Source organism: Myzus persicae, unplaced genomic scaffold, assembly GCF_001856785.1.
Source record: "Myzus persicae strain clone G006 unplaced genomic scaffold, MPER_G0061.0, whole genome shotgun sequence".
In the NCBI taxonomy this organism is placed as follows: domain Eukaryota; kingdom Metazoa; phylum Arthropoda; class Insecta; order Hemiptera; family Aphididae; genus Myzus; species Myzus persicae.
Genome location: NW_019104033.1, coordinates 56263 through 75798, shown reverse-complemented (window position 1 = coordinate 75798; position 19536 = coordinate 56263). Strand labels below are relative to the sequence as shown.

Below are 19536 nucleotides of genomic sequence, written 5' to 3'. Positions count from 1 at the left end.
GAGAAAAAAGTCTTGAGTAGGTACCTGCAAGCGGATAAGACGACTTTGTGTGCTTTAAACTGAGTCTTTTCACAAACCAGCGTGACGTCCACGAGAGTTTCGTTTTGAAGGAGCACTTCGATGGCGTCCATCATGTGGACCAGGTGATTGTTCCACCGAAGACTGTACTGCGGCGTGTCCATATCCGTTAACAACTGCACGAAAAAAAAAATAATATTGTTAGAATATAATCAACTGCAACATTCAATAATTGTATAATATCCGGTTTATAGTTTATCGTTAGATTCGACTTTATTTATTATTATTAAAATAACAAATTGAAAAAATGACATAATTGATATAACACAGTAATATGTAACCAGAATACCGTACGATTATATTAAGGTATAAAAAGAAGTTATTTCACATTGGAGAAAAAAATTATATTCATATTCAAAACATTTTTTTTTTAATAAAAACCATGGAGTTTGATCACATTAAATATACAAAATAACAATTGTGTACAATATTTTTGTGATGACATATTATTATTGTAGATTATTTATTGTTAATGAGACTGGAATGGTAGGTCTATATAAATGAAATGCATGCAATATGCAAACATGTCTTCGGAGCACTGGGAAATCCGAAATGAATATGTATGGTAAAAAGAAAATAGTGTCATTTACATTAGAAAGGGGGGCCTAAACTGTATAATGACAAAGTATGGCTCGAAAGGGCGAAAAGTACATTAAAAATGACGCTGTCGTAAATTTTATGACCTAAAAGTCTTTTTAAGAAAAAAAAACTTTATGTGAATAGTTTGTAATGACGGTAAACTCGACATTAAAAACACGGTAAATCAGATTTCTTCATTTTAGAACAATAATAAATAAAGCTTAAATGGCTGTCATTCGTTTCGCAGAATTTACAATTTTTAAGTTTTGAGTAAAACAAAAAATGTTTGATGGATATTATAATAGATTTTTTTTCTTTATTTGTATTTTTCATGCAAACATTTAAAGTAATTTATCGATACAAAATCGAATTTATAATTGATAATATATTTTTGAATGGGCAGTAATTTTTTGTAAAAAATGTATCTTTTTAAATGTATAAGGAATCAAGAAATAGTACATAGATAAATACAATAATATGATGAATACAATTTAAGACAAATCCAGGTATACACATACCTATGTTTATTATTTATATTTTTCAAAGTAATATCACAACACACCCCGGCGCCAAGGTGATTGAAGTCATATGAACAACCCTAAAGCCGACGTTTATCAAATCCGTGATCATTGTAAAATCATAAATACATTTTTTATCAAAATTCCACAGGAACTTGACATATAGCGTGGTTAATCGGGTAAATCTAAACAAGTAGATTAAGGTGACATTCTATTTGTAAAGTTCAAATTTTAGTAAAGTCAAAACGAAGGTACCGTAATAGTAATTTGTAGGCGTACATGCATATGTATATACCTGCCTATTATTATATTATTACATAACAGTCATATTGTTTCGAATATTTGCCTCTTACACAACATATTGTCGTTTCACTGGGAACGAGTGTCATAACAATATCTAATATGTGTAATTTTATCATATTATTATAATGCACTCACAACTCGAGCTGGAGGTATATAAATACTCTTAATTATGTAAAAACCCCACGTGAAGACAAACAACAGATGCAAGGTTATTTTCATGTGTAAATTATTAATTATTATTAATATTATTATTACTAAGAGGACGCAACACAACGCGCATATTTTGTTGTCTCCGTCTTACGAATGCGTAACAAAGCACATTTTTGAGTGAGTTATAAACATCTTTAATTTGTGTTATATTATATACTCAAAACTATCGTAAAAAACCCACATACAAACACAGATAATTGTCTTACCATTAAGTTTAATTTCAGTTCGATTATCTCCGAGTTTTAAACTAACGAAGCTAAACGTGATCTGTTGAGCATAAATTTGCTATGTTACGCAGTGTAAGACGGAGACAACAGACGCGTGTGTAGCGTCCTCTTAATATTATAATTATTTATCATGAAGTTCGTCGATGAGAGGGAGTAAAATGTCTTCAAAATTCATAAATAATTGTTTACAATGCACCCTTCGCTACTATACAATATAATATCACAATGGATCGATACGCCACTCGTGAGTCGTGGTCAATACAAATCTGTCCGTCGGCGAGACTTGATGATGAACGTACAAGTGTTTTCCGATTTGAGAAATTTAAAAATAAAAGATCTTCAGCTGCAGTGTACATATAATTATAGTTTAACGCTATCGGGAACCGTCGGCAATTAGAAATGGTTTTTTTTTTTGTGATGCGCAGAGGTCCAAAAAACGTACGTACTTACACAAAAATATTATCCGATCGGCGTTCTGTGAATATTCTTCAATATTCCGATGTATTGTCGCGATTTCGTCGCGCGTAAAAAAAATTTCAACCGTTCACCCGTTTCATCGGCTTCGACAATGTTTGCCTACATAATATATTGTTAAGACTTATAATATTATTATATGTAACGTTTGCGCACTACATCTCTCTCTCTCTCTCTCTCTCTCTCGCTCTCTCTTTCTCTCTAATATATATATACACACTATCTACAATATTATAATACATGTCGTGCCCGTGGCATGGCATCACAGCAATGCGATTTCCACACTACGCGGTGTTATATAGGTACCATATTATTATTATTATTTAATAGCGCGCAATATGCACTCACGCGATAACGATGTACATATAATATTATAAAGTGCAACCGATATGAGGTGTACATATTATTATTATTATTATTATTATAAAACAAAAAATGCGCACTAGTGGACTGCAGTGAGATGAAGAGTGCGAAAAAAAAACCCGAAAATATTACTAAAACATTATAATATTACCATGAGTAGAATCTATTCTACTACCATGTACGGTCTCATATTATTATGGACCTTAACTTTTTTCCCTGTGGTTTAACAACTGAGGCGAAGACCACAACAGTATTACTCTCCTTCCCCAAGTATTGCTATAGACTTATCTCGGTAGTTGTTACAGATGTGCAGTAGCGCAACAATCGATGGATGGATGTACCTCGGATAGTATTATTAGGAATTTCTAATTAGACGTGGATGACGGGGAAGAACGGATTTTTCAACAGTTTATAACAGCCATTGATTTTAATTTACATAATTGTTTTCACACAATATAATATTAAGACGTATAGAACAACTCAACTCGGTACATAGGTGTGATGCGATGGTGAACTACGATTGTCGGACGGATGCAGCGTAACGTTTCAGTGCTGAAAACGACTGTAAAATAATGCCAAGTGGTTCGAATTCGATGGCTACAAAATTTGTTTCCTACCTTTCGCTTGATGATTTTAGAGGGTGTATTAGCACTAGAGTTATCTTATCCTCCCCCCCACATTTTTGTCACGCAAAATCTTATATAGACCGATAGCCGATAAGTGCATACGGCGTGGAATTATTGACTTAAAATATACATTATTAGGAACTATTAGGCATGTTTTATGTACGACCGATTAGTGATCATGTATCTCCACTATGTTACCTAATTAATAATTAATATACGGACGTACGGACGGGTGCAGTCGATTTGGTCAACATGAATAATACAACGTCGCCCTGTGTAAATAAACAGTTATAGTTGGGTATCTATAGTAAACCGGGTTAGCAAGTATGACTACTTAGGTAAAAGGCAAGCATATTTTCCAACTATAAAGTATTAGAATTTGTATTTTCCGTCACGTGTCTGGCGATGACGAGAATAAGTCTGTTGCGGATTAAGTCGCCTGTCTAAAAAAAAAAACGATTTCATTCTCTGGATCATTTTCCAACGATTAGTGCACCACTCCCCTTCCGTACCTCGTATGCATAAGATATAACGTTTCATGATATAATATCGATAACCGCATGTTGTCAATGGGGGGAGGGGTGGCGGTCGGACGTCACTTTTAATCGCAATAACGTACCTGCACTATAAAATATATTGTACAATATAATATACAAACTGTGTATTGTGTAATATAATAATTAATAATTTTCTAATTGTGGTTAACCTAATAAATGTGTGTGTATATTTTATTATACAGCCAGCACTGTTATACGCTTTATATATGTTAGAGAAAATACATACGATTGGTGAACAAACGTAAAGGTGACATTTGATATTTAAGTACAGAGAAGAAAACCCAGAGGATCACACATTCACACAGTGGTTTTATAGATTTAATCGATTTTTAGTTACCTAATAAGTTTGTTTATATTACACATTTATTTTATACTTTATACACATAATATTATAACATTGAAGAATCGTATGTTTTTATCGGAATTTAATATAGATGTGAATTAAAAACTATATTATAATATTATAGTAAGAGCTCGTATGTTTTTATAACAGTAACGTAACGCGATACCTGTTGTTGAGCTTAAATAAAATAAAAATAAAAAACAATTTCAACACAATATAATAACACACGCAGTAAATACGGAACATTTCAACTGATTTATCGTACCTACATACGTATCTATCTCAAACATGTTTACATGGGTTATATTATGTCGTGTTACAAAATATAACGATAATAATAATAAAAATATGAACAAGCTTTTACAGTAGTCGGTGCTCGGTATAACCAACCATTTTCACACATTAAATTAAAAAAAAAAAATTACAATAACCATGTCCGTGTGTTAAAACAATGATAATTCTAAAAACAAAATACAAGTAGAAAATTGTTTAGAATTTCATAACTTTTTACTTTAGGTATAGTCCTAGGCTGTAGCTCGTTTAAAATATTATTCATAAGTGTATAGTAATATAATCATTAACTACTCGTATTAAATTAAATAACAATAGAATTAATACACATTATATTTTAGTCATTTTTTATTTTTATTTTTTCTTCATCCAAAATAACTATAAATCGAAACAATTTTTCCCCAATTAATAGATATAGAATAAAAATGTAAAGGTTTTAAATTAATATTATATAATATTGTACTTTCCATCTAATATTTTACAGTGTCAGATATATGATATTTATTATAGATACCCAACATTGTTGTCAATATGATTGTCTTATGATTTACTTGTTATCTGAAATTATTGTTCTATAATTTCTAATGTATAAGTAGTTAATGACTTCACATAGGTACATTGAAAATTAATAGAAATACTATCTCTTAAAACACAAATTACTTACATACTTGATATTACTGGGTATTGGGCAAGCAAAATAATATTATGTACGACGATTTATAATAAATTATAATTTACAAATAATAAAATATGTTTTTAACAAAAACAAAAAAACAATTTTTTTTTAAATAGCTGTAAAGTTTAGTAAAAACTAATAAATAATTTGAATTAATTTACACTATAATATTAATTTATCAAGCAAATAACTAAAAATGAAAATCTTATTTTATGATTAAAATTATAAAAGTTGTTTTTTAATATTTTGTTCTGTTGAAAATACGATTTTTTGACTTGTACACATACAATACAAGTATAGGTAGGTATTGAGTTATTTAAAACGCAGTATATTATATTTGATTTATTTTTCTTAAACATTTTTTATGTTGTTAATTAATACCACATTAATATCACTTGTAAATGTTTCATATCTTTTTCATTGCCAACTTAATATGATTTAAATCATAATTATAATTGTTTAGTTTTCGTAGTATTCTCAGTGTACCATGTACCTCTTATAGTTTTAAAGAGCGGTCGGCAAGGGAGTTACATTTTATTCACCTACCCGCAGACTGAATATTTATTGTCTGCCTCTGCAGTGTTTGAGTCACTAACAAATTAATAGCAGAACCAGGTTTTAAACGTGTTATTTACTTTTATATGCTATCAAGCTTTAAATTATAAAAGTTTATTTTAATAGAGATGTAAGTTTTGTCAATTTTACCGTGGGTATTTTTTTTTGTTACATTGAAGCTTTATATTTCGTTGTAATTTTTTTTTTTTTTGAAGAAATGATACTTTAGATTTATTTTTTATAAATTTTGTTAATATGTAAAGATTTAAAAAAATATAACAAGAATACAAGAACGAGCAATTAAAGTTGGTTATGAAAACTAATAAAGTTAAACCAAATTTAGAATATTTTAAATACATTTTATGCTACTGCAAACTATAATACAATTCGAAGTTATTTTATATCGCGCACAATATACAATTTATTAAGGAAAATTAGTCCGTTATCACTCATACTAACAAAAGAAAAAAATGCATCTGAAAAGTTGTGTGTTTTTGATTAGAACTTATAACTATTTGATAAAGTTTCGTGGCCCAGTTAACGGGTCAGTGTTTCGTCAATGAAATATCTTGGTTGCAATTTCGTATAGTTTGGTATAAAGGTTCGTTTGTGATCCAATCACTAGGCTCATGTTGTAAATGATCTAATAATATATAGCTTATAGCTTGTAAAGTGTTTAGTAAAATATTTGAATAAGACTAATATATTAAATGTTTATTGACGCACTGAAGTATGCACATTTAAATACAGATTATAAATTATAATTTTAACGGTATAAACTATAAGCTGGGATTTTAAATGCAAAAAATGTCCAATTAATATATAATTTTTTTTTCATGAAAGTTTAGAGTGAGCATAATGCTTCAAAGCTATATTGTCTATTATTAATATCGATCAATCGTAAAAACTTTTTTGCGTTTTATCGAGGACAGACCATAATTTTCGACTAACATCGTACTTCAAGACAAATATTCAATGCCAACTGATTATAAGTATGTACATATAAATATATATGAAAATATATATAAAATATATAGTTGTGTATGTATTTATGTTTGCAGTATAGCAACGATTCTCCTTGAGACATTATAATTTATAATACGACTTAACAGTCTACGGACTATACAGTGCGAGGTGTTCATACGATTTCCCTTTTTTTTCGTTTTTTTTTGCCGTGAAAATCATTTCCAAGGTTTCTATTATCTTTACAGCAATACACGAATTCGTAAAACATAAAAGTGTACAACAATAATGTATTCACACTCCTAGAATAAAATCTACTAGTATATGTTTATAATATATTTTTTTTCACCTGTCATCTGCGCTATGATAAAACTATAATTATATTAATCACTATAATATCATTATTCATTATTATATATTGTATAGGTACAGGAGTATTATTTATTGTATATCATGTGTCAAAAGTATTTTTTAAATTTAAATGTTCCTATACTATTATAGTTAAATCGCGTTTATGGAAGTTATCAAACTGTTATTAATAACATGATGATTTAACTATTTGTCTATACTTGCATTATATAAGCGCATGAAGTAAGTGTTATAAACTAGTGCAATACATGCATAATTAAAGATTTCAAAATTGTCTAAGTATTATAATTATTATAGTTGGTTACTTATACCGTTTTGGTTTTTATTTTACATTAAGAACAGATAAATTCAAAATATTGCTACCCGTCTAGTGTAATAATTAGACAGATGTAAAATACAGGGATGTTGGTAATTGGTTGTGCTGTAATCGGACAGTTACCACTAAACTATTTACACCCCACAGTAAAAACAGAGACAGAAGCCCTAAATCTATAATAGCCAATAGAATAAGCTGATTGTTATATGAGTGGTTTATGGACGATAGTTGTTGACAACACAAATGTTATTCTTGATTCCCGCACATCGCAGCGATCGAATAGGTTTGTTTTCGGTAAGTCGTTCTGTATATTATATGTTCATTTAACAATTTAATTGCATTGGTTGCAGCGCAAAATTACTGTTTCATTGGTGCTTAACATATCGATAAGTATATTATTATAGCGAACTATTTGCTCTAAAACGTTTAATGATACCTAAGCGCAAATTGGTTTTGTTTTCCGTGATAACGTCTAAGGACGAACAAGTCTCCAAAAACTACAAAAAAAAAAACAGAAAAAGATGGGTAAGAAACCAAACACACCACCCGCGAAGTGTTCAGTGTTGTGGAAAATCCAATGAAACATATTAGGCGAACATAATAAATATTGTACTGGGAGAAGTTTCACGAACCACTGGCTGGTTTTGTAGTCGGTTAGTTTGGAAGGGCGAATATCATTGGAATATAAATTAAAGAGCTTATGCATACTTCATTGAAGAATATACTCACCAGGCCGCGGTTACTAAGTGATTTTTTATTATATTTTTTTACTCAAAGATGAAATACTTCAAAATTACACGGAAACGATATAATAAAATAGTAAATTATAATATATTGTATAAAAACAACAATGACATTAAAAAAAAAAAATAGTCACCCGATGAAACATCTCTCATGCTGCTGTTAGTTTGTCACAACAACTATCGTCCGTCAAGCGATACACCGCGAGGTATTATACTCTTATTTTATGGGCGCACTTATATAATATAATGCTATTATTCAACTGGTGTGGACCGTTGTCGACTTTACTGGCCGACTTTTGGTGGATCCGACGTATTTCCGAAATTTTATACCAACTAGGTACATCCTCCGAATGGAGGTGATTGGCTTCTTGACATGCATTGAAGTCTTTCCGAATTTCTCTTGAAGCGCGAGCTTCCGAACCGGTGATGATATGACCATTATATATAGGTAAGATATTATATTAGGATACATGGTGGGGATCACCAATTATCACCAATATGTAAAATAAAATATTATGCGCAATAATTTCAACTTTCAAGAGTGTACCACTTTCTAGTCGTATACAAAAAGCAGTATACAACTATTTACATTTAAAATGATTTGAAATATAATCAATTAGGTAACGGACAATTATCGGTGCCAGACCACGATAACAAACAGTTAAACTAATAGTTATAAGAATACCAAAACATCAAATCAATACGCCAAAACCTATACAATATCTTTCAACGTCTTAACACTTGACTATTATCGCTCGATTTTAGAAGAGCACCGCCGAATTGAAAATTCATCACTTAACCGCATAATATTATAATACTCAATACTCGGAATTAGCTACGGTATAAAAATATAGCAGATACTAATTGCACTTCATGTTTATATGGAATTTTCAATGCACATAAAGTATATTATACATTATGTATTATGTGTTTATTATAAGATAATAATATGTCTTAATAACCGTAAATTCAAAATATAAATATAAATGTTAATATTGTTGTGAAATCTTATCCATAATGTTCGGCATCTAGAAACTATTAGGTATGTACTTTAATTATAATTGTATTTTTTCTCTGTAAAAATATAGCCACCCCATTTCAGATTTCTAAATACGGCCCTGCGCATTTTTAATTTCAGAGTCAAAGGTCATTCGATATCATACATCGAATTGAACAATTGATGCACATTAGTGTGATGCCAATATTGAAAAATCGTTTACATGCACATAAGACCCGAATTAAGTTAATGAGCATTAACGATTGCATAGACACACTGTATTTTATTATACCATGTCCGAAGTCCGAACACTTAAAAAATACCATAGCATAAAATTATAATATATTTAATTTAAACATACGTCATTTTAATACCTAATGGATAATACAGTAGGTTTATTATATTAAAATATTAAATTATAGAAGATACTAGGTGACGAATATGGTCATGGTATGCGGGGAAGACGAGTGATATAGAAACGTAACTGACTAACTAAATAACTGCAGTTAGGTACAAGTTGCCAAGACCAATAATATTTTTTATACGCGATCGTATTATATTATATAGCGTATTTTCCTAGTCTAAACACGGGCACAGTATAATTCTTATGCCTGTTTAATCTTGAGGCATTTAACTGCAGGTTTTTATCAAAACACTGACGATCAAACCCATAGGCGAAATTCGGAGGGACTTAGGTGGGCTTAGCTCTCTCAGTTTGTAATCACATTTTTGTTTGAAATATCAATTATCAGGGTTTGTGCTGCTGATACTATTCTCAGATCAAATCAATGTCCCCACTGGTTTTTATTCAACAATGCAGTTTAAAAGATAATATTATTTTAGACAATGTACGAATGTAAAGAATTTGAAAACCTAGGAGAAAAAAATGTCGCTTGACATTATAATGACTTTTAGACTTAACGTCTTAGTTGAACGACGGCCGCTAATCCTATTCAGGCTTTTGGCAGTACCCGATGCCTAACAGCGGCTACACCTCTATTGGCTCTATTATAATATAATAGCTGTGTGCATTTTCACGAGAGTCCGAGGATCTATAAACGACAGTCGTCGCGGCCGCGGCCGTAAGAACTTAAACTGCGCCGCGTTACCCAAACTCGTCATATTATACCGTACACCACACCAAGCCCACATACTGACCGTAACCGCAGTATAATATGAGTCTATACTGCAGGCTACTTTACCTGGTAGGCTGTGTCGGCCGCGGTGGTCGGCGGTAAAGCGGCACCGAGCGCGGAGGATGTCAAAAAACCTGTTGCGTGGTCGGAAATACGGGAAAACCGTGCAGTTTATATTATGCACGCACTGAAGACTACTGGTGTAACCTATTATATAGTTGTTGTGCACGTGACACGAGCTGGTGGTAGTGGTTGATGGTATATATGTTACGGGCAAAGTGGAAAATTCGGGCAATGTATACAATGCCCGGGCATTGTACACAGTCACCGGGCATTGTATATAATGTCCGAGGTATATTGGGCAATGTAAATTGTGAAGTATTTATACAAATAATCTGCATAATATATTTTGTTAGATGGTCCTGATAAACTAATATGAACTTATAATCGCCATCTGATTGTGCTTGCATGTCGATCAAGTCAATTTGACAGCGAGAATTCATTTCAGAAGATATGATTGGTTTTACAACCAACCCTTTTTTAGCTGTACTTCCCTTCTTTTTACACGATTCGCAATTATTTCAGTATAACATTATTACATCTCTAGTTATATTTTTGTACTTTTTATTAATCTCGTGTTCCATTCAATTTCTAACTCCATGTCCAATTGACAAATGAACTTCACGTATAATATCATATAACTGAACATTATGTACATAATATTTTATTGCATTACTTTTAAATACATTTAAAATTAAATTAATTTAAAAAAAATTGTAATACTCTTATATAAATAACCATATAAACGAATATAATTAAATTAGTATATAATATCATTGATCAGGTAAAATAATATTATGCAGATTATTTGTATAAATACTTCACAATTTACATTGCCCAATATACTTCGGCCATTGTATACAATGCCCGGTCAATGTATACAATGTCCGGCCATTGTATACATTGTCCGAATTTTCCACTTTGCCCGTAACATATATACGGAAATTCGTGGGACCCTATTTAGGGGGGGGGGGGTTAACAGCAGTATGAGCGATGTTTCACCGGGTGACTATTTTATTTTTAATGTCATTATTGTTTTAATCCCCTCATAACTTCTTTAGCTTATTTCCCACAATTAATTTAATATTATTTTGTTATTTTTAAAAATAATTTATACGTTTATAATATTACAGGTAATAGTTATTAGCATAAATGTCATAGTTGCAGTATTAAACATCTAAAGTGATATAACCCACCATCAATTATTATGGTAATATTATAATATTAAAGAAGTCCCAATCCAGGAAGAAGATTTAAATTTAAAATTTTAAAATTGTCATTTCTTTTAACAAAAGTTAATTTTATTATAAAAATAATATTTTAAAACTCTTACGTTATTTTTATTCCCCTGGAGCAATAAATTCCTAAATGTCCTAAATATCCTAGACATATGCGTCGGCTTTGCCGCTAAGTTGTCTGCAAGGCATCGTTCGTTTGTGATTTTGGGTTTTTTCGATTCTGGTCACATTTCACCACCTTGATCGTGATTTTTCCAAAAATACGTCTGTGCGTGTGTGCTTTTGTTTGTGTGTGTGAGTGTAAAGTTTGAGGCACGTGTATATGGTTATCGATGTGGTGGTCGTACGAGGGTGGGGGGGGGGAGGGAGCTGGTGGCGTTAGGATAATAATATCTGGTCGCGCTAATGAAAGCTATTAAAATGCGAGCAAGCTCTTTTTCGTTTTCTCTTTTGCTCGTACTTATTTTGGTTTACCACTCACTCCCCCACACACAGCGCTCGCGGCTCTTCGACCCACCCTACCAAAGGCCCGCCACACCGCACCTCCGCCCAATTTTTTCCTCTTTTACTCCCGAGTAACACCCACCCATTCGAAAGGCAGCGCGCGCGCACGTTCGGCCACGTCCCCTCGATTCTCCGTTTCTTTCATTTTTTCGTATTTTCTTTATTTTTGTTCCACACTCCGCCGCGCCCTTTTTCTTCAGAGTACAACTCACCTCTACCCCGCACCGCCATCTGAACTGTTCGACTAGCGCCAACCAGCCACCGATATACCTGGCCACCGACGCCGCGGCCGCTAATCACAATTCGATAACATGACTACCTATATCATTATTCGATTGTCGGTCAGTTATCCAAGATTTAAAGATAGTCAATAATATATAAAGCGAAACGCAACAGCGAATAATTAAAAAGTTGAGTGCTCGTTAAGCTCTCTCCCACCAATCGTCTGCTCTTCGTATAGTAGCGGATATATTATAACGTTCTGAAAACCGATGGTAGCGAGTGATTAGGGAGGAGGATACCTGCTCAGGTGACATCAGATGGAAATCCCATATATATACAATCCACCGATATCACTTATATCGTTGATTAAGTATACATATTTAATCAATGCTTACATTATAGTTTGTTTACACGTTTTGAACGTTAATCGTTAACATGCACGTTCAACGGCGAGGGTACGATCTATATCCCAAAATAGTAATTTGACGGTCGATATTATGGTAGAGCAATACATTTTAAGACACGCTAAGAAAACTATAAAATATGTAAGAGTGAATGTATATTTTCAACGGAACGATTATTCGGCATTATGATATAGTACAGGTATTCTAAATTATTTCGATACATTTTATAATATAATATACCTACTCGTTATGCGCTAATTCGACCTATATATACCCAAAAGTATAACCACCTTGGACACATATATTATCACAAGTAGACAATATTTGGATGAGTATAAGATAGTTTGATATGTGGTTTTATACAATAGAAAAAAAAAAGGTCTTCAGTTTTTGTTTTTTTTTTTGCCACGTACGTGTCATATAATATGTGTTTTAAATTACTTCGTCGAAGATTCCGATGCGAATTTCATATGCTATAATATTAACATTTTATGTTTAGGTAACATACACACTGGACACAATATCGAAGACGAATGTTGTAGTTATTACTTGTATTCGTTTTAAATGTCGAATTCACATAAATGTATGATTATGCGTCATATTCTGTAAACGAAAAAAAAATATGAATCCGGTGAATCCCCCCAGTAAGTCGAAATTACATTCTCAAGATGTAGTATTTTTCCCCAACATTAATGTTAATAATACAGTTGATACCTAATGTATTATTATTATATTACGTTATATTATACTAAATCATCACGACATTTGATTGCGATACATCAACGTTACACCTATCATTTAAATCGACGTTTACTATGCAACTTTCTCATTAGTACCTATTGGCTATTACTATAGGTGTATCTTCTTAAATTCAATTTCACACGCAGTAACCGATAATGACGGACATTTGCGTTTTTTTTTCTTCTTCGAATAACTTAATAATAAACACTATTTTTATTTCTATGATTTTTATTTGTATTTATCATTAATTCATGTATAACCACTGTGAAGCTGTAACTGAACATTTGTAATTGCTATACATTATTTCATTTAAACTATAAATGCATTTTTAAATGTTGACGACTATGCCAATAATTTTATTATTGAAACACGGGGAATCGTAATTCAGATCAGGTTCCCGTTGAACTCTCTCAAAAACAGTCAGTACAAACAGAAAAATGTACATCCATCTTTAGAAAAACAGGGATTTTGTGTAAGTATGTAAATTTTTAATATTTTAAATAATATTGAACTCAAAGTGTAAATAATGTCATTACGTGTTTAAAACTGGTTTCAGAACAATGAGTAAATAGTCACGGTTAACCTTACTCAAAGTTTGATATTTGTTTCTATTAACTTCAGTGACATGGAATAAATTAAATTAAATTAAACATACCTATTACTTATCATAAATGGTTTTTGACTCTCCATAATTTACCAACTTCTAAATGTATTATTAAATACGAATTTATGTTCTTATTATAATTCCTTAAATAGGTAAATGTGTAAATTAAATGTTTTAAACTGTTCGAAGCTAATATTATGAACTTTAAGTATAATATTTTATAGCACCATGTACGGTTAACCAATCAACGCGAACAACCGATTAAATAAACATTAATCAAACATATAAATTTCATAATAAATTACTGTCTACAACTAACATGTAAGCCCCTAATATAATCGCATTAATTAATGGGTTTTAAAAAATCCGTATATGATAAAACAATTAAAATATATTATTTAAAATCGAAATAAATATTATTTATTAATATATTTTCAGAAATAATTATAAATTAACAATGGTTTGTCGGCTAACCAATTTCTATATTTTTTTAAACATTTTCTTATTATATTGATACGAGCGATTGATTTAACATAATATGATTTTGTACCAATTCTATAAGTTTATATAGTGGATTTGAAATATTAATAATTGGATAACTATGTGTATGCCTGCTAAAAACACTTGAAAAATGCACAAAATATTAAAATAATCATTATTGTTTCATTTAAAAAATTTTAAATGGGAAAAAGTGCTTAATAATTATCGTACAATTTAGATAAATCAAACATTGTATTATTATTATTATTATTATTATTATTACAATATGTTAATTCACGAGCACCGATAATATGTCGGTGGGTAAAAATAGTAATTTTGCATATTATTATATAACTATTTCGCATTACTTTATAGTTTACACTATAATATTATTATACCTATAGCTACCCTCCAATATTATATTATTATGTACATTGTACATCGCGAGTGGAGTTTGTATTGTAGATGTAGCTCGACGATGTATCATATTATATTATTACAATTTTAAATCACATTAAATTTGATTTGTTTCAGCGTTATTATAAAACGGAAGTGGTATAAATACTATATATAGGTGTAGAAATCCCGTACCACGTCTGTACTATCCGGACAAAACAACTTCCAGTGGTAATAATATTGTAAATCGTAATAAATGGTTACACACACACAAATAAACCTTACTAAACTAACCTTTCAAATGTTACCGCGGAAAATGCCTTTTTTTTGCGGGAAGTTCCTGGCGCGCTTTATTTTTGTATCAACCCACGTGTACTATACGTTCTGTACGTCTATAGGTACACAATATAATATTATTTAAAATGTATATCGCTGTACACATATGGATTGGTTTTTTATTCCGTGTTATTATTATTATTATTATTATTTTTGTTGTTTGTGTTTGTTTTAACGTTTATTTTTACGATAAACCAACATCAGCTATAATATTTGAATTCGATAAATTATTATTATCAATTACAATATTTTCAAAGTTCATACCTGTTCATCATAATATATCATAGTAATGATTGTAATATGTGTAATATATCGTTACGATGGGGGTTTTTTTAAATTGATTTACCTATATTATTTACGAGTATGAGTGAAAATGGTGTACATGCTTAATTAGATTTTAATTACGATTTTAACTAAACACACTCGTTGGTCGTGTTTACAGGTAAATAAGATAATGTGGTGTTGTTCGTTAAAATATCATTATTATTATTATTATTATTAGTTTACAATTTTACATACAATATTCCGTGTTTCAATCCCTAAATTATACTATGCGTAGGTGAATACCAATATGTATAATACAATATCTTTAAAATATTTACTACATGTTTTGCACAACGCTACTCTATGATATACAATAAATAGGTACCTAAGTATTGTGGTGTTTTGTAGGTTTTACGCGTCTCTAATAAGTTAGCCTAGTTTCAAAAAAATCGCAAAACCCATATTATTATCACAACGCAATAATATGGTAAGTAGCTACGATGAAACTCAAAAAAAAAAAAACGCGTTCGACGACTCCGTTATTCGAGTGAAACCAAATTACTAAAGTATAACGACATCAAAATTGGATCTTACCCCGTTCTGAGATACGTCGATCACTTCCAAATCCGGCCGTCGGTCGATCATTTCGGACAGGCGTCGTCTTGGTCAGTGTGAGGAGAATAGACGCGATAACGGCAAAAATTTCAAAACCGTTTCGGCGGGTCTCGTCGTCGTCGTGGCGGGAAACGAAAAACGAAAACGATTCGAATTCAAGCGGTCAACCTGCCGACCGCCGGCCAATCGAACATTGTACGCGGAACATTATCGTCGGCGGAACTGCGTACGGTGCAGCAACCTTCTCCCACCCACACACGCACTCGCGATTCTAAAAATATTATTGTTTCGAGTCAGATTAATGTCGACAATATCCAAGACGGTGTGAAGATGACGATAGTAATAATGATAAGAATAAAATAGTAATTATTGACGATAATAATATTAATATTAATAATAATAATAATAATAATAATAATAATAATAATAATATTAATTATAATAGTGTATACGGGATGTGAAAAAGTAACGAGGAGAAGTGAAGAATGAACGCGACGCGTGTACGAGCCGAACAGTGAAACACCTCCGTCCGCGGAAGACGCACGTTAGCGTGTGCCGAGGGCAGCGGCATGTGATGGTTTTAACATAACTAGTTGTATGCGTGTGCGTGTGCCGAGCGAGCGAGCGAGCGAGCGTGAGCGTGTGCGTGTGTGTGCGCGCGTGTATTTGCATGCGACCGCCCTCCTCCTCCCCCACCACCTGATCCTCATGCAACTCGTCATTCACCGCCACCGCCGCCGACGACGCCGCATCGCTAACCCGCCCCCGCAGGTTCCCCGCCGCCCTTCACACGTCACGCCACCGCCGCCGCCGCCGCCGCCACGCCACGCACGCCACTAACGCCGTCGTCGCGGCGGTGGCGGTCGACTCGGCGCTATGAGGCGGCGTCCCCGCGCGCGCTTCGAAACGTCTTGAAGGGTTGGCTACTTGGCTGACCCGCCGCCGCCGCCGCCGCCGCCGCCGCTCATATTATACGCGCGTGCATACGACAATAATAATAAAAACAAACGATATAAAAGCGCACTCGGCCGGTCCACTCGTACTCGAATCGTCTCGTTTTTATCAAAAATATTTCGCGGCGGTGGTCGCCGTACGTCTGTCTCTGGACACGGTGTCCGTGCCGGCGTTCGTCGGACAGTGTAACCCGCGCCCACCGGTGACCGTCGTGATTTCGGGCCTGGAACGCGAGCTGCACGCGCCCCGCCGTGGCGATTAAACCGGCCGAGCGTCGTTCACGCGCCGCCTGTGAAGATTTTTGCGCGTCCGCGTGTCCTGCTGTCTCCTGCTGCACACAGGGGCATAACTGCATGACCATATGGCTTGCAGCTATTATAATGTATTATCGCACCGTTCGTCGCGTCGTGTGCATTTTATTTTATTCTGCTTGGCCATCGTAATCATGAAATAATATGGTATACCGATCACTGACCACGAACTACCGTGGAATATCCAGAGTTGGGCCGAGATACAGAACTTTAGAGCGTGACAGAATAGACGACGTATAACTTACCGTGAACCCCCTTGTTGTAATAATAGTAAATACAATAATTCCTAGCAAAGATCGCAGTGGCCACTGGCCACTCGTCCAGAGGTGTTATGATTATAGAGTCTTGATTTACAGTCTTGGCTATGCTATAGACTGGTGAAAGTTGTGTTTTTTAAAATTGTTTTAAAATTTTAACGTTGTGTCTTTAAGAATTACAGACGACTACTGTCATATTAAGTGCATATATTTACGACGTAATTCATAGTTTATACGATATCATCGTAATTCTTGAAGTCAAGACACCGGTAACTTTGATTTTTGAATATTAATTGTTGAGAAAAATATCTCGTGTAAGGTTAGGTTATGTAATGACTCGTGTCAAAAGTGTAAATATAATAAATGAATACAGCAAATGTCGTTCGATATCGCATTAATATACTTGAAGAATAGCTGTCGATTAAAAAAAAATCGCAATGGTTATATTGGTATATTATTATGTCCAGTTTAAAATCCACACTGTTCCTCATAATATTATTTAAGTGTAACCTAATACATGTTGTCCACATGGACACTGAAATGGTCAGCTACGGAATAATAGTGTGAGGTCGACGTTATGAGCAACAAACATGAAAAATATGGGTACGCAGAAAATAGGAAATCTACCGACATATGTAGTTGACTTCAATGGAATAGAATAACAACTACCTACCACAAGTCATAAAGTAAAAAAAAAAATTTACAATTTTTATAATAACAAGGTGTTTTAATAGCTAAAAATGTATGCAAGAATTTTTTTTAACAAACACAATAATTTCAAAAGGAAATGAGTAATTTTTATTAAAATCATCTTGTACAATAAACACTATGACTATACATATGGTGTTGAAATTGTACGCAGAGAGATTATTTCGAACTCAGACCTATTCAAACAACCACAGGCCTGGTTCAAAGGGTAAGTATAATATAATGTATTTTATTTTATTCGTATGGTTTCACAACGTTCAACAAACAAATAACTATAAAACGTAATAATGTAAATACAATACATAATATAAAATTAGTATAATAATTACTAATTAGGTTGGACATAATTCAGTCTCTGCAGTAGTTCGTAACTTTCGTCAGTTGAAGACTTGTGAAGGATAAGAGCGTTACCGTATATCCTAGTGGGGCATTTAAGATTTGATTTATACCAATGAACGAAGGGATATTGGTTGAGCCGGATTATTATTAATAATAATAATAAATAATACATTTTGAACTATTAAATTCCCTATTTATGTATATATAATTAGTACTAAATACTATTGTTTGTTTATTTTTGTAAAAATATTTTTGTTGTTATTCAACAGACGCAAAAACGATAAATTTATTTCGGTCTAGACTGCCTACCTAATAATAATACTTTTTTCGACTAAAATTATTTTCTTGTATTTTTGTTTTATTTAATTCTCTTGGTACCTGTATTGCAAAAATGTTATTAAAGACAAGACGGATTAAGAAACATTCTTAAGTTTTTTTTTTTTTAAAAAGGTCTAATTTCTTATTTTTTCTCAATGTTTTATACTGCATTATAGTAGGGTTATGGAATACGTGAATACGTTTAGTATTTTAATACATATTATTATACAAATATAATATTTCGTAAAGTCGCTAATAAATGTTTTTTTTTTATAAAATACGTATCTGTATTCATTGTTTTAGTCTTTTCTAATATAATGTTTGGTACAGTATAGGTAACTTCAAAGCTTATATATTTTATAATAATTAGGTATTCGTACTCGTACATAATATTTAATAGGTACACACGCAGATCGGTTGATCAATATTACATAATATTTCATAACCCGTTAAATATATTT

General features: G+C 32.3%; 1 protein-coding gene across 3 annotated transcripts in view; it reads right to left on the bottom strand.

The window, feature by feature from the left end:
- The window catches only part of LOC111037826 (transcription factor mef2A-like), a 63076-nt gene that overhangs the window by 8719 nt on the left and 34821 nt on the right, over window positions 1-19536 (bottom strand). The window contains exons 1-2 of one of the 3 annotated variants that reach the window (XM_022320603.1): window positions 16168-16791; window positions 25-194 (exon numbers count right to left, since the gene is read on the bottom strand). In XM_022320603.1, the coding sequence (XP_022176295.1) occupies window positions 25-194; window positions 16168-16218 (221 nt within the window). In that variant the 5' untranslated portion in view covers window positions 16219-16791. Of the gene's footprint in view, window positions 1-24; window positions 195-16167; window positions 16792-19536 lie in introns of those variants that run through there. The other 2 variants (XM_022320602.1, XM_022320604.1) reach the window with 2 other exon arrangements.